At 55.5% G+C, this 16,685-nt stretch overlaps 1 protein-coding gene across 5 annotated transcripts in view; it reads left to right on the top strand.

Annotated features, from left to right (window-relative positions):
- PTPRE (protein tyrosine phosphatase receptor type E) overlaps nucleotides 1-16,685 on the top strand; it is a 172,575-nt gene that overhangs the window by 141,258 nt on the left and 14,632 nt on the right. For 4 of the 5 annotated variants that reach the window (XM_057530412.1, XM_057530413.1, XM_007173303.2 and 1 more), the window contains 6 exons: nucleotides 2,028-2,118; nucleotides 6,555-6,631; nucleotides 7,316-7,352; nucleotides 9,233-9,330; nucleotides 12,768-12,887; nucleotides 14,135-14,298. In XM_057530412.1, the coding sequence (XP_057386395.1) occupies nucleotides 2,028-2,118; nucleotides 6,555-6,631; nucleotides 7,316-7,352; nucleotides 9,233-9,330; nucleotides 12,768-12,887; nucleotides 14,135-14,298 (587 nt within the window). The remainder of the gene's footprint in view (nucleotides 1-2,027; nucleotides 2,119-6,554; nucleotides 6,632-7,315; nucleotides 7,353-9,232; nucleotides 9,331-12,767; nucleotides 12,888-14,134; nucleotides 14,299-16,685) is intronic. The other variant, XM_057530414.1, reaches the window with a different exon arrangement.

Below are 16,685 nucleotides of genomic sequence, written 5' to 3'. Positions count from 1 at the left end.
TGCTGCCTGCCCACAGAGTCAGGATCATCTCCCCATCTCCGCGTTCCGCTCTCCGGTCGCTGCCGGGGCCACACGGCTGGGGGTGGCAGAGCCGGGGCCATCCTTACCACTCAGACCCCTCCAGCCACTCCTTCACCTTCCTCACCTTCAGAGGAAGAGGGAGGCTTCTTGGTTTTGTTTTTTTTTTAATTTATTAATTTTAATAGAATATTTTTTAGAGCAGATTTAGGTTTACAGAAAAATGGTGCAGAAAGTACCAAGTTCCCATATACCCCATCTTTCCCTGCACCGTTTCCCCAGCGATTAACGTCTTGTCTTGAGTGTGTTGCACCTGTCACAGCTGATGAGCCAGCATTGACTCGTTATTCCAAACTGAAGTCGGGGTTAGGGCTCCAGCGCTGCACATTCTGTGGGTTTCGACAAACGCACAACATCGTGCATCCCCCGCGATGGTCTCAGGCCTCATTTTTGTTTTCAGTGCTGGGGTCAGAAAAGCTTTGGGGTGAAAAAGAGAAGGCTCTAGAGTGTTGCTACAAATTTCACGCTGAGGTTTGATCAAGAAACTCAGTGTTAAGACAGCTCGATGAAGAGCCAAGAGCTCCGGGCGGAGGGGGTGCTGGTCTGGCGGAGAACTGCCCACCAGCCTTGCCCAGGTGCCCACCAGGCTGGCCTCCACACTGGCCCTGGAGCGCCTCTGCCTGTGGCCACTGGGTGTGGTTGGGAGAGAGGACATGGGCTGGCCGGGGCTGGGTCTGTGATGGAGAAACCTCCGACCCGGGAGAAGGGGGCTCTGGGCCCCCAGGGGCTGCAGACCCGACTCGGGGCCTTGGCTTTTATCCCAGGCTGTGCCTCGGTCTCCTGGGCACTTAGAGCCGGACGCAGGGAAGCCCTTGCTTGTCCCTACACTTAAGGAAGCGAGTGCCCTTCTCGTGGTCCAGGTGCCCTCCCACGGCCTGCTACGTGCTAGCCAGGTGACTCTGGACAATTCTGCAGCCACCCTGGGGTTCTCTTTCCTCATCTGCAAAACAGGAGTGATCCTAGTGTCACCTCATAATAGGTAAGCTGTGAAGGCAGGTGACCCAGCTCCTCCCTCAGTGCCTGGCACATTGTAAACACTCAATGGATATTAACACCAGTGACCCCTGGTTCATCTGATGGTCAGGCTGAATGTTGAAGGATGTGATTTGGGGGTTCAGAAGGCTCTTTCCCACTGTGCACTTCGAGGAGCCCCCCTGAGCATGGAGCTCCCCAGCAGCGAGCAAACAGGAAGACAGTTGGAGCTGACAAGAGCCGAGGGCCTCTGAGTAGTGGAAAGAACTAGAAGTCAGGACGCTGGGCTGACACCCGCTGTGTCACACGTCAGCTCTAGGGGCCTAGCTGAGCCCCTCTGCTCATTTTCCTCCTCTAAGACAAAGGGAGGGTTAGGGCGGTGCGTGCAGGTCCCCTGGGGAAGTGGGTAGCTGCTGTGCGGGCCTGGGGTGGCCTGAGGTCTGCGTTTTCAAGGAGCCCCCAGCTGCGCCTGTCCCACTGGTCCTCAGAGCACACCAAGCCCTCAGCAGGGGAGGGCTCGCGGGTGGTCCTTCGCCATCACTCTCCTCGTCCTTCAGCCCAGCATCTGGGTCCTTGCTCCCGGGTCAGAGCTCTGCTGTGGCCAGTGTCTACGTACTTGTGCAGGGCCTGCTCTGGACCAGGATCGTGAGTCCTGGGGGTTTGGTGGCCATGCACGGGCCAGCCCCTGCCTTAACGCACTTCGGGGTCCGGCTGTGGGTCGTCATGTTGTCTGCACCTCCGCTGGCCCCACTAGATGGCGGGCCCAAGGGGAGGCGGGCCTCTGTCTCCATCACGTCTCTGCCCGGTGCCGGCCCAGCGCCTGAGGCAGAGACTTCCACAGGCAGGAGCAGAGAGACGTGCCCAGCACTGGAGGTGCTCAGAGACCAGATTTCTTGATCCCTGCGCTCAGTAGGGAGGTGACGGCAACACGGTGTTGGATTCCTCACGTTTAGTGCTGACCCTGCGTTTTCTTCTAGTCACTGCCGTCTGGACACATACAAGGAACTTTTGAACTGGCCAATAAAGAAGAAAACAGAGAAAAAAACAGATACCCCAACATCCTTCCCAGTAAGATTTTACTTTTTTTGTGTGATGGGTGGCATCTTGACTAAACTCAGCCTTGCTTTGCAGCTACTGGAGACCCCGCCTGTGCAGGCAGCAGATGCTCCCTCCGGGGCTTGGAGATCAGGGCCTGGGTCGGCGCAGCGTCTCAGCCTTCGCAACGGGGAGTCTAGGTGTCTGTCTCCCACCCAGGACTTGGGTAGCCTGTGTCGCTCTGGGTCTGGCTGCCAAGCCTGTGTTCACTGTTGAGACCTGCGCTGCCTGGTCTATTTGCCCAAGAGGGGTGCCCCCTTGCAGCGGCTGGCAGGGCTCTTCCTATGGACCCAAATTGTGCCTGGGTCTCGGGCAGCTGGTGGCCCTGGGCATCTCCCGTTTTGGACGCAGTGCTCTTGCCACCAGCAACAAGGCTCCTGTACCAAGGACAGAAGTGACAGAATAAGAGAGCTGTCTGACATTGGCAGCTTTGTGGGAAGGCTTAGAAGTAACTGGATCTTTACCACCACAGCTAAAGGTGGCCATGGGCGGGGGAGGGTGGCCTCCAGGGGGTGGGGGACCAGGGACCAGACACATCTGTCCAGGGGCGTTGCTGGATGGGCTGCGCCTTGGCCTTGGTGCCAAGACAGACCCCCAGAGTTCCAAGCTGCCTTTGTAGAAGCTGGCCCGGGAGGTTTGCGACATCCTTCCTCCATCCTGGACCCTTCTGTTGGCTTTGCCATCGGGCTAACAGAAGGGCAGCCTCAAAAAACTCCAGGGAGTTCACGTTTGAACCCCAAACCAAGGCCTACCCCGTTCAGGGAACCTCCCTTCTCGGGCGGTGCTTCCGTGGGATGGAGCAAGCTGGCCTGTGCTGGCCCTCGGCATGTCGGCTCTTGGTTGCATTTTTAGGGTTAGAATTGAGTCCATCTTCTCTGTAGGTAGGAGAAGCTGTGGCCCGCCTCATCTCTGTGGTCTCTGGATTATCAGCACTTGATAGAAACAATTCTTTCCCATTTTGCGTGCACAGGATTTATTTGTGGTTTTGTTTGTTTGTTTATTTGTTTGGGTTTTTTTTGGTTTTTTGTGGGTTTTTTTGTGGGTTTTTCTGCAGCGCCCACCATGAACCTGGGTCAACTAAAACCAGAGAAATTAACTAAGTAGTCTTCCATCCAACACATATTTGCCAAGGGAGCACCAGGGAGACGGGTCAGGAGGCCACTGTGGTCACACAGCTGAGCTGAGAGGGTGGCTTGGACCAGGGTCCGGTTCTGGACACACTGCAATGATCACGTTGAGAGGACTTGCTGTTAGATTGGGTGAGGCTTATCGGAGGCAAGTTTCGCGGCTTGAATAGCTCAAGCGAAAGGAAAACCATGCAGGAGGTTGGGGATCTTTGGAATGTTTTTTGTCGAATAAAAATCAGGATATTTGGAAGTTAGCATCTAGTATTAGTTGAATTAACTAGCTTAATTAATTACTTCATGCATTGACTGCAGAACGTACGTGTGGAGGACTCACTGAGCGCCAAGCCCTTTCCTAGGTTCCTGGCCTGCATTCCTCTCCTTATCACTCACTGAACACTGTATCTTTTAAAACTAACGATTACATTGTTAATTAGGTAGTTTTGGTGGGAGCTCAACCGGGGGGAATTAGCGGCCAGGTGTAGGAATTACCTGCACCCACCACTGCTCCCAGATGTGATGGCCGGGGGAGTGGGCACCGCCTCCCCGGAGGATCACCAACGGGGACCAGCAGGACCGGCACAGCATCTCTAAGCCGTGTCCCGTACTATGGAAGGGAGTTGGCCTTTCCTGCATGTATGAAAATGTGGGTCCTGCCTCAGCCCCTCCTGGCCCAGGAGTGCCACGTCAGAGGTAATTGAGGGTGCTGGCCATCCCCACAGGCCCGCGGGACCTCTGCCAGGATGTGTGAGTGTTTCATGTTGGTGGGAGGATGCGTTTACGGAACAGTGGCCTGGAGATACACGGGGTGGGCCCTGGGGATGGCCAGCTGGGTGGCATCTGGCGTTTGGCAGCAGCCAGACACAGGAGAAGCGTATCTGATTAAACTGAGCAGTTGGCCAGAGATGCCCTGGGGCAGCTGGATCACGGGGGTATCGTGCAGGCGGTCCCAAGGCTGGGAGACCCTGCTCTTACTCAGGGTGGGGTCAGGGTCAAGGGGCGGGGGCCCAAGGCCCTCAGTCCGGTACACCTTCCCTGCCCCTCCCCCTCTTCCCCAAGCAGAGATTGGCTGTAAATGTATCAGATTTACGAGATGCCCCTGGGGCAGGAGCCCGATCCTGGATGTGGCTCTAGGGAGCTCTGAGGACAGAGGTCAAGATGCCGGGTGTGTTGACAGGCTGGATGTTCCAGGGGCTCCATGGCCGGTAGCAAGAGAGCGTCCTCTTTTCTGGAAAAAAGCGCCATTTTAGGAAATAGTGTTTTGAAAGAGAAGTGTGACTTTTTAGAGTAAAAAGACAGGAAGCTCTTAGAACTGCAAGATGCTAAATGTGACCAGAACGCTATTTTTAACCCCCTGCTTCCTATAGCTGCCTTCAAAAGGGTAAATTGGTCCAAATTCTGTTCAACTCGCTTTATACGTGTTCAGCCAGAGCTATTTCTGCCTCAGGGCCGTCAGCCCCCGAGCAGGAGGGTCTCATGGCCGAGCCTCTGTGGGCTGCGAGTTTGAGGTTGGACACCCTGACCGCCCCGTGTGGGCCGTGGTGACCCTGAGAGCCGCACCGGCCTGTGCTCGCTGGCGGCAGTGGTGCGGCGTCCACACAGCAGGTGTCTGAGGCCTCCCGCTCGCAGTCAACCCAGCTTCCTTCCATGTAAGTGGGAGACGTACAACCTGTGACTAGGAGGGGACAAAGCAGGGACCAGGACGCGGAACTATTCAATAATTAATGCAGTAAATACATATGAAGTACCCACCATGCGCTGTGCCCAGCGCAGCATAATAAACACAGAAGCAGCTTGATCCCCGGGCCCTGGGCTGAGTCTGGGCATCCTTCATATTTCTACTCCTGGGAGCGGCCGGCCGCTTACACACCAGCGGGGAGACCCAGGGCCGGGGTCACACCACCTGTAGGGACCCATGAAACCATCTAATTTCTTTTCGAATCAGAAGAAAATATATACCTAATCCAGCCTGGTTCACACTCATCTTTTTTTTTTTTTTTTTAATAAATTTATTTATTTATTTTATTTATTTTTGGCTGCGTTGGGTGTTTGTTGCTGCGCACAGACTTTCTCTAGTTATGGTGAGCAGGGGCTACTCTTGGTTGTGGTGCGTGGCCTTCTCATTGTGGTGGCTTCTCTTGTTGCAGAGCACGGGCTCTAGGCGCACGGGCTTCAGTAGTTGTGGCTCTCAGACTCCAGAGTGCAGGCTCAGTAGTTGTGGCTCACGGGCTTAGTTGCTCCGCGACATGTGGGATCTTCCTGGACCAGGGATCAAACCCATGTCCCCTGCATTGGCAGGCGGATTCTTAACCACTGCACAATCAGGGAAGCCCCTCACACTCATCTTTATACCAACTACTAATACAGTTGTAAAGTAAAATGTGTAATTTTTTTTTTTTTTGGAGAAAGGGGCCCCTGAAGGCAGAAGTGACATGGACCCACGTAGGTCACATAGGGCCCCAGTTGAAAACTCCTCCACATGTGTGTACACACAAATACATACCACAAGCATACGCATACACACCACAAACACACATATACACCACACTCACATAAATACAACACACACTACACACACTGTATACAAGACACACCACTATACACCCCACAAGTACACACACACCACACACACACACACACACCACACACACACACTCACACACAGCCCTCCCTGGTCGGCCCTCCCACGCTGGAAAACCGCTTGTAGCACAGGCCGGAATCTTCCAGGCAGTGGCCCATCCTGCCCAGTCGGTCCGTGTGAGTCTGGCTGACCTTCCTGCTCTGGGGCAGAGCTGAGTGTGAGGACTGGGGTCTGGAGTCCCAAACCCCGGAGCCTCGTGTCCATGTGTCCAGAGGCAGAACTGTGCTCCCCCTGGAAAGCCTGGGAGAATGGACCCCGGAAGTGGTCCTGAGGGCACCCGCACTGGTCAGTACTGGGGCCCGATTTGGGGTTCGGAGAATATTGCCATCACACTGTAGGGGCCCCGCACGTTCTGCTGTGTCTGCGTGATGGCTCAGCGGACCGACTCCTGGACCCTGAAATTCGTACCTCTCATCACCCCACAGGTTGTATCGAGCTCCTGTTTGGGGCCTGGCTTGTCCTCAGTGCTGAGGTACAACAGGTGCATCCCCGACCTCAGGACGCTGAGGATCTCGTGGGAATGTTTAAGGAGAATGTCCCTTCTGTCCTGTGATCGCCATGGTTACGTCCTTTGTAGTGTTTAATACTGTGCATGTGATTCCCTTGTCCTAATGTCATGGTTTTTGTGTTGGCTTTTTTTGCAGATGACCATTCCAGGGTGATTTTAAGCCAAGTGGACGGAACCCCATGTTCAGACTACATCAATGCTTCATACATAGATGTAAGTATGCCCAGCCCCCCACCCAGCATGACACTCACGTCTGGACCATTGTGGGTTGAGTGTAAATCATGACCGTTGGGCACGTTCTTCTCCGGGGCCACAGATGTATATTGTCACAACTTTCCTGAGCACAGTGGCCACAGTGGTCACAGCACAGAGAGCATGAAAGTGCTGGGCCTTTTGAATTAGTACCTGTGTCGGCAATTCGTTCTTAAGATGCAGATAAGCCCAAAGGATGTCCATTACAGAATTATTTGTATCACTGACCAAACAGAACAGAGGGGACCAGTTAAATAAATTGTGGTAAAATCATACACAATGGATTATTAAGAATCCATTTTAGTTGAACCTTAAAAGATCATTTAATAGAAATTTAAAATTATTATAAAAATTCAATACATACATATTAACCAATTAAAATATATATATATATATGTGTGTGTGTGTGTGTGTCTGTGTTTCTGCTTGTGTGTGTGTCTGGGAAGGTATTCACAGAAAAAATACTGGAGAGGGATATACAAAAAATAGCATGTTATTTCTGGAATTCCTGGCGAGTTTTCTTCGTACTTTTCTGTGTTTTCCAAATTCTCCATGATGGATACATGCTACTTTCCTAACAACAACAACAAAATCCTTCCACAACGATAATTTTGAAAGATTATAAATCTGATTTTATTTTTCTAGGGTTATAAAGAGAAGAATAAATTCATAGCAGCTCAAGGTAAGCTTTTCGTTAAGTTACTTTCTGAACGTGATTTTGGTAAAATGACGTGGAAGGCGATTGCTTCTTTATCCGGTACCAGCCATCCCGAGGGTTTACATTGGCTTTTTGTACGTATGTGCTGCTACATCGACATGGCTGATCAGAGACCGTCTGGCCTTTCCCTAAGCACAGAGTTCAAAGCTGTCATGAATCTCACACAGCCTTGCCGCTCACTGTGTCTGCTTCACTGGCCAGGAGTGTCCCATCCCCTGGGAGCTGGCCAGAAATGCAGCAGCTCAGGCCCCACCCCCCAACCTGCTGCTGTCCCTGAATTTGCATTTTGGCCAGCGTTCCCAGAGTTTGAGAAGCATTATACTGTGAGGTGAGGCAACTCCTCCTAGGAACAGGGCTTCAAAAGAGCAGGAGAGTTGGACCCCCTGAGAGCATATGCCCCCCGTCTGTGGTCAGGGCAGACAGACATGGAGCGTTTGGGGGCGTCTGTCACACAACAGGCATGTTAGATGTGCAGCCGCACGATGTGTATGTGCAGACAGACAGACAGACACACGATCTGTTTCCACACCTGCATGGTTTAAACCCAGATGCCCAGTGGTCTGGGTTGCCATTTCAGCCTGTCGATACTTGCGTTAGAAAACCTTGAATTTCTCTCGGCTGGCTGAGCTCTACGTGGCTTCCAAGTTGTCGGGTTTGGGGAGCAGCGGGGAAGGGAGTGAGTAGCTTTCCAGTTCAAGGCCATAACCACGAGGACGCTTTAGCCGTGAAAACAGCCCTTAACCCTTGCACGTAACCCTCTTTGTGATTTTGATTACTTTCAGTCCAGCATGTTGTCCATCTGCCCAGGGGTTGTCATCCCCAGGAGCCAGTGCGGTTGGGTGTCATTGGAGCTAAAACTAGGTTTCCTGGACGTCCTCACTCCTCAGCAAGAGTCTTTAGAGCCGTGGGTCCCAAAATGCAGTGTAGATCAAAATCTTAAATGCACATTCCCTGAAAAACAGGGAGATACACATACGCCCACAGTCCGTCAGGAATAGGCCCAGCTTTAAATGTTAGAAAACCTGACAAACACTAGCTGACACCAGTAGAAGTGTCTTTTTCGTTCTTATAAGCAGACATCCGGGGGAAGCAGCCCAGGGCTGGGGCGGCAGCTCAGGGCAGAGGGGCCTCTTTTATACCTCTCCACCCTCCGTAGTGTCATCCTCAGGGTCACAAAATGTCTTCTGCACCTCGAGGCCCCGTGTCCCTAATCAGGCAGGAAAGAGGGCAATGGGCAGAGGACTTTCTTCCAGGGACACTTTATCTTTTGTTCAGATCCCCTCCCCAGGGACTTCAGCCCACATCTCACTGGACGGCATTACTGGCTGTCAGGGCAGCCAGAAAATGAGATGTTTTCAGAGGAAGGGGGGTTAGACATGGTGTGCGGGTCAGTCAGCCTACAGTGTCTCTCTTTCACACACACACACACACACACACACACATACACACTCTGCTTCAGCAGTTCTGGATGGAGGGTCATATTCTGAGGCTTTGACAAGCACCCCAGTGGCCACAAACCACTTTGACAGGCAGCTTGAAACCCAGCTCCCATTTGAATAGCCTTTACGGCCCATGAAGATAATCACCCAACTGGGTCTTAGTTGGCTCCTGAGGATTTCCCAGCCCCAGCGGGATATCGGGGGGAGTGGTAGGACAGAATGGGGAGGCTGCCATCTACTCGGGTTCTGGGACCCTGTAGGGTGTGAAATGCACCAGCAGGCCCATCACCCCCTTCCTCAGGGCAGGTGGGGAGCAGCCGTCCCGGGGCCTGAAGGCCAGGGCAACAGGCCTGGGGCTCGCAGCGACCTCTCTTGTCTGACTTCGGGACCATCCTCTACCCACAGGCCCTAAACAGGAGACAGTGAATGACTTCTGGAGAATGATCTGGGAACAGAAGTCTGCAACCATCGTCATGTTGACGAACCTGAAAGAAAGAAAAGAGGTAAGCCCAGCCTCTGAGTCACCAGCACTTTCTTCTCAGCTGCTTGGCTGGGGGTTTGCTTGCCACTTCCTTTTCCTTTCTCTCCCCCCCACCCCCCGCTTGTCACTGCAGAAGAGAAGAAACACCCGGTGGCTCGCAGCATTTTTATTTTGAAATAAATTCTCTGTGTTCCAAGGATCTCACTGTCCTAGACTGTGATATAAAAATGATGCAGAGTTTTCTTCTTTCAGCTGAGGGTCACCTCTGGTAGGCTACCTCATGGTGGGAGCAATGGATTTTAATATAGAGATTTTTAGTATATTGGACATATAATGTGGTGAGCCTCAGACCATAAAAAAAATGATTTCCTGCTTATTATTCAGACCAGAGAAATGCATTTGAAAAAACAAGGCGTATTGAAGTAATATTGATTTGTCGCGTCAGTGTGTTTAATTAGCTGTTTCTAATTATGCTAATCACGTAATGCATGTACATTATAAGAACTTGAAGTCTCTAGGCTAAGCTGGTTCATTTCCTACGGGGACATTTCCTACGGGGACAGGTACACGTTGGCCTCTGTCTCCTGGACAGGCTGCCCCAGGTGGGGTGCATGCACTGAGCCGCCCGGCAGACCCCTCATGCAATTTCTATCCCCCTGACGGGGGCTGGCGCCAAACGGAGAGCACGTAAATGTAGATTATGTCAGGAGGTGACAGAAAATATAGAGGAGGGTAATGGGGACAGTGGTGGCCCGGGAGGGACGGGCCACCCGGAAGTCAAGGCCAGGCTGAAGGTGCAGAGACGCCGGGGAGTCACTCACTTTTTAGCCAAAGGGACACAGAACCCTGTAGGATAAACCGGAACACAGCATGATTGTGGCTCTGGAGGTGTGGAGGAGAGGAGGGGCGGCCCCCCTTGGGTCCTGGGCCAGGACCGGGGCAGGAGGGCTCGTTTAGGGGGTGATGGTGTCGCTGGGCCTCAAAGACTGGGCTGGTGGGGGGAGGGATTGCATCAGATGCAGCTGGAGAGAGGCACTGGGGCGAGGAGGTGTGTTTGCGAGGCCGGGAGCGATCTGCTGGACCAGAACCAGGATGCCCACGCGGGGGACAAAGCGGCTACAAACGCATCAGGGAACCGGGGCTGAACGTCGGGCTAAGACGGGTGGGCAGTGGAGGCCCTCGGCGGGTTTCTCAGCAGTAATCAGGGGCCTGTGCTTTAGGAAGTGAGCTCTCGCTCGCTCTCCAGAAGGAAGGAATTGGGAGCTGGAGGGACGGACGCTAGTGGCAGGGAGACTATTCTTCTCGCAGATTCCAGCGTGAGGGCCAGCACAGGGGTGGGCGCGAGCAGACCAAGAGGAAGACCCAGCCTGGCGGGAGACGTGTGTCCTGCTGGCCTCTTCCCAGGGTCTGTGCGTCCTGGCACTCGGCCAGGCACGGGCCCAGAGGCCCTGATTCCCCCGACCCCGCGCCCTGCGCTCCATCGTCACATCACGCACTGGCCTGGGGCTGGCTGGCCTGTCCCCAGCGAAGCCCAGGCAGCTTGGCTGGGCCGGGGCTGGAGGGCGGGGCTGCCTGTTGAGATGGAAGTGACAGGCCGTGGGGACCTCAGCTGGGCCCGGATGGGGAGGCCAGGCGGCAGGCGGGGCAGCTGGAGTGGCCGCCACCATCACTAATATGTTCCGCCCAAAAAAGCACCGGAAAAGGCTCCACCCACACTTTCCGGTAGGGGAGAGGAGAGGGGTTTTCTTTTGTTTTCCAGGGAGCTGGGACAGGGCTGGGGAGGGCCGGCCTTCTCTGTGTGAATCCTGCCCTGGCCTTCCTCTCTCACCGGAAAGGGGAGGAAGCAGGGGGTTCCCGGGCAGGGACACGGCCCCGGGGGGCAGGGCGGCTGTGCGGGAGGTGTCCCCACGCTCTGGGCAGGTGCTGCGGCAGGACCTGGCCCTAGAAGAGGAGGCTGACCTGGAGCCCCGTGTCCCCTGGGACCAGCTGTCCCCTGGGACCAGGCTTCTGGGGTCTTGTTTATAAACATGAGACACAAGGAGACCAGTGCAGAAGCGGCGGGACTCAGAAGACGCCCCCAGCTCCCCCATCAGTGATCCTGTTGCTACGTTACTTGACATTTTCCCTCCATCTTTCTCCGCAGAAAGATCCTACTGCATTTTTCTGTCTCTGTGACTCAGAGCTGGCCTGCTTCTGTGTCTTGATTTTCACCGTTTCAGATGAAATCATTTCTCAATAGAGTTCCCTGTTTCTTAATCGCTTACACTTCTGTTGTGGTCTCCCTGGCTTCAACATCCTGACTTGATGTTGCGAAATGTAGCTGCTCTGGCATCTCATGATCTGATGGGAGGGAGGGGACGGCACCCGACACGTAGACGGGAGCCATGTAGACGGGAGGCTGAGGGCGTGGAAACAGTGCACACACTGAGCCCTCTGGGGGCCTGAGAAACAGCCCTCGGGTCCCCGAGTGAGAGTTTGTCAAGGTGAGAATCTCTGGAGGGTCCCTAGGAAGCCAAGACTGTCCCGAACCAGGACCTTCAGGGCTTGGTTTCTCCTCGGGGTCCCTTGCGAGTCACCCGGGCCCGGGCCGTGGAGGGGAAGTTGTCTAGTGGGTGTCATCACACAAGCTCTGGGTGCTGGTGAATACCAGCTGACTCTTGTTTTATAAGATTATTAATCCCTTGTGACTCGACAGCTGTGCCCTGTGGGCAGTTTCCAGGGTAAACGGCTTGCTGACCCCAGGGCCTCTCCTGGGGCTGTGGAGCAGATGTCTCCCCCTTAGTCGGGCCTCATGCCTTCAGGTCCCCCTTGTAGGAGGACAACCTGGGATCAGGGGCCGGAGGCCCCATCCCCACCCTCTCGTGTGGCCCTCTGGTAGTTCTGGGGGAGGGAAGGCAAAGGAAGGGCCTCTCTGTGACCAGGTGCCCGCTCTGCAGATTCCCACATCGGCCTCCTCCCGGCTGGAGAAAAATTAGGAACGTTCAGCTGACCACAGGCTCATGACTCTCCAACAGAGGACGGGCGGGATGCAAATTTAGTTTGTCCTAAGTGCTGGGCAGGAAAAATGACCCACTGAATCCGACGGGCAGTGTTTGGGGAGCACGTGGTCCTCGGGGGCTCAGGGCAGCCCCTCCCAGGTGAGGCCACTTCTGCCCTGGTCCCCGGCTCTGCAGGGGCAGCTCAGCCAGACGGTTCGGTCGATGTGTGGGGTTAGTGAGTGGATGCGTGAATGAGACGTGAACTGGAAATGGTCCAATCCTGGTCTCAGCCCTGCCGTCCACCAGCTGTGTGGCCTCAGTTTCCCCGTTGATAAGATGGAAACACGCTTCCCCAGCTGAGGACTGTTTCACGGGAAGCTGGTGTGTGTGAGGCCTTGTGGCCATGGCCAGGGAGGGGGCAACGAGGTGCTCAAAGGTACCAGAAACAGACGTATTGTTTCTGTTCCATTGTTCCACGCAGGAGAAGTGCTATCAGTACTGGCCGGACCAGGGCTGCTGGACCTACGGAAGCATCCGGGTGTGCGTGGAGGACTGCGTGGTCCTGGTGGACTACACCGTCCGGAAGTTCTGCATTCAGTCCGTAAGCACCTGACATCCTGGGCTTTCTGGAGAAGCAGGGGAGAGAGTCGATACCCGTCTACATTTATAATAGGAAGAGCTTTGCCCGCGGCTCTCACGAGCGGAGGATGAGGCTGGAGGAAGTGCCGGGCGGGGATGCGGGACGGTCGTTAGTGGGCCCAGGCCGTGAGTCTACAGGGCAGATGGCAGACAGGTGCACGTGGGCCCTGAGTCAGTGCCGGATGTTCCTGGCTCCCAGGGACCTTGCTGGGTGGAGGAAGTCGAGTCAGTGGGAGGGTCATGGGGGTCCCCACTCAGTGACACAGTGTCATTTCACACGCTGGAATGGTGAGGTGAGTTTTTTTTAGCAGTTTCAAAATTATGTCTGAAACACCTCATTAGTTTTCCCACTGATTTCCTGCAGTCCTTCCTTCCCCGAAAGGATTTAAGGCAGTCTTCAATAAAGACACGTGTACGCAAGGCAGATGAAGTAGAGGTTTAAGAGATTTTTAAAAACCCAGAAAAAACAGAAGGTCGTATCATCAGGAATCAAAGGTAGAGTGAGGGGTGTAGTTAGATTACAAAATATGAGTCTGAGTTTCCGAGAAACCACAGCAAGAAAGGAAAGAGGATGAGCTTTATTGTTCTTACTATCCCCGGCCTGCCTGCCTCCCCAAAGCATACACATACACACACACACACACACACAACTTCGCAATACACCATATAACTTTCTGTGGCTTTGGGCAGAGAACCAAACTCCTGGGTTCTGGGTAATAAAAGAGAGAGGCTTTGAGGCAGGGGATGGGAGGGGTCTCCTGAGGGTAGGACAACCACATCTTTTCCCCGAAAATTAAGATGCTTATGAGAGTGAAAGCTTATGCTGTTGGTAGTTACACAGGCATAAAAGCTAAGCACACTGGGATGTAGCCTCCCTGCCTCCCAGCGGGGTCCATGAGCCCTGGGGCCGTCTGTAGGGATTTATCTAGCTGCCTGGGGCCTGGGCTGGCCTGGTCCTGGGACAGGTGACCATGGGTCCTGCTCTGCTGCCCCTGCTGCCATGGTGCTGTGTCCAGAGCCGGCAGTAAGGATCAGGGTCTCTCACTCTGGGGCGTCCAGCCTTCACTGATGGGCCCATCCCTGCACCCGTACCCATGGCTGCCCACACCTGGATGGCAGAGGGGGACCCCAAGCAAGCATTCTCAGAGCGTGATGTTGGGGAGGCATAGGGGCCGCCCCACCCGCTCACATCTCCGTGTATCCCCACAGCAGCTCCCCGACGGCTGCAAAGCCCCTCGGCTCGTCTGCCAGCTGCACTTCACCAGCTGGCCCGACTTCGGAGTGCCTTTCACCCCCATCGGGATGCTCAAGTTCCTGAAAAAAGTGAGGACACTCAACCCCACGCACGCCGGGCCCATAGTGGTCCACTGTAGGTACGTGCAGGGCCGGGGCCACGGGGCGGGCCCTCCAGGGAGGACTCAGGCCCTCGTGGGAAAATCAGCAGGGGACGGATAGCCGGGTGGGCAGAGGGGCAGCAGGGGCGACGTGAAAGCGCCTCCCAGATACTGGGTGCAGCTCAGAGAATCCCTCAGGGCAAGAGCTGGAGGGATATTCCCCATCCGGGGCGGCAGAGCCCTTTCCTCAATGCCACCAGGGGGTAAAGCCTAATGTCGGAATCAGACAAGAGCCGAGAGGCCTAGGTTGATGGTGGGGATGGAACTCTGCCATTCGCCGCCCCCCCCCTCCGCCGCCGGGGGCCCTCAGGTCACCTCAAGGAACAGAGATGGAAACCGCGCTTCTACAGGGCGTCCATTTAACCTCTCTCAGCAGAGGTTTCCGCGTCTGTAATGGGGAGGACAGCCTCGGAGGGGCTGGGACTCACCTCTGGGAGTGGGCTTTGCAGGATGCTGGGCGCTGCACCCATGTAAGTTGCTGCTGCTGTGGATACAGCCGCAGCAACTAAGGTGGTGGAAGGGCAGGTTATGAAATGATTGCTTTTCCCAGAGCATGTTCCCCTCTGCCTCTGCGTACCGGGAAATCCTCTGGTTGTTCTCACGCTGAGCTCCCCAAGCCATAGAGTCGGGCTCAAATCCACCCCCTCTGTAGCTCATGACTAAATGCCAGTTCGGCTTCGAACACGAAAATCGTGTTCATGGAAAGGCCTTGGACTTCTGGGTGGCCGGCTGGTGTGCGCATGTTTTGTTTTTTAAGACAAAGACACAAAGATGAGAACATTCCCCAGCCGTGCTCCTCATCCTTCGGCGGATGCACGGTCAGCGCCCGAAGGTGCCGGCCAGATCCTTTCTCTGCCCCAGCCCGGGGGCTTCTGCTGTGCCCCTCATTGCCCAGGCTGGGAGGTTTGGGGGTCGCTGGGGGGGAGCGCCTGGCATCCTGGCCGGGGATGGAATCCTGGATCTGCACCTGGGAGCTGAGCAACTACACATCAGGTGAGGTGACACCTGTAAGGGTCCCGTTACCTGGCCCTGCACGCTCCTCCCAGCAGCTGCATTGGAGGGGGTGGGACATGGTCTAGCCCCGCTTGGCCCCCTCAAGGGGGCAGCCCCTGTTCTCAGACGTCCTGGAAGCCAGAGTCTGCGTGCCGCTTCTGCTGAACACCCGTGTGGCAGGTTCGGAGCACCTGTGTCACTAGGTGCAGGTGCCTTTTGCCCCTGGCAGGGCTGTGATACTCAGAACGACCCTGTCTTTAACAGCTGGAAACCCAGTGTCCAGTCAGCGTGACACCCAGTGAGCAGGGCCCTTCCTCCGCAAGCCTGGACAGCCGGGCCACAGGCCTGAGTTCCTGCACGGGGATTTCTGAGAAACCCCGCAGAGATGCGGGGCCGCGTAGCCGAGTCAGTGGGGTCGACGCCGGCAGCTTGTCATCAGGGCGGAGAGTTTGAAGGGCCCTCCGCTGGAGAAGCGGCTGGCAGGGGGCTATGTGCTCAGTTCCCGTCAGCTTCAGGGGGCCACGGGCTGTGGTCTGGAGGGCAGGGGATGAGGAAGCAGCCTCTGTGTGGTGTCGGGGTGGCTGCAGGCAGCCGTTAGTTCTGTTCTCTTCTGATGCCTCTGGATCCACCGTGCGTGTGAAAACTCAGTATGCGGCCCTCCCCTGCTCCCCTCCCCCTCACCACAGGTGGCCCCCGGGCAGGTGCGTTTGCCTTTCATCTTGGTTTCGATCCTTGGCTCCCCTGTGGCTGTGAATCCCAGCCTTTGCCATTGAACACAGAAGTAGTCTTTCCGGGGTAATGCTTTATTTCCGTGCCGCCAATGCAGCTCCTGGCCCTCCCTGCTGCTCTGTGCTCTGCTTTGCCAGCGCGTTTCTGTGTGCGCGGAAGGGAAGCCCTTCTCTCTGGGTCTGTGCTTTCCCGCAGAGCTGAGTTCCCCTGCAGGCAGTTGGGTGGTCTGGGTGCTGCCTGGCAGCAGGTCACGTGGTGACAGCAGTTCCCACCAGGAGTTCAGGCCAGCCGGAGCCCCCCCCTGCCCCCAGAACAGGGAAGAGGCTCCCATGGGCTGGCAGCCTCCAGTCTCGGGGGGAGCGGACTAGACCTCCTCATTCCTCCAAGTTCATCTTCTCACGGGGTCTCCTGGGGCTCCAGAACGTGCACCGCCTGGGGGTGGGAGGTTTCGCGATTTCCTTCTCTCTCCCACACCCACCCTCAACATCTCCCCCTTAATCCCTTAAAAAGAACCCACTGCCTGCCCGGGGGCCCTGCAGAAACAGCAGGGAGGGCCTCTAGCTAGGGCTGTGAGCTCTGCACCAGCATGCAGAGCCCAGCAGGGAAGGAGTGCCTGGCCCGGGGCTTTTCCTCTTGGAACCAGC

Source organism: Balaenoptera acutorostrata, chromosome 16 (genome assembly GCF_949987535.1).
Source record: "Balaenoptera acutorostrata chromosome 16, mBalAcu1.1, whole genome shotgun sequence".
Lineage (NCBI taxonomy): Eukaryota > Metazoa > Chordata > Mammalia > Artiodactyla > Balaenopteridae > Balaenoptera > Balaenoptera acutorostrata.
Note: the sequence above shows the minus strand (reverse complement) of the source record. Positions and strands in the feature narration are given on the sequence as shown.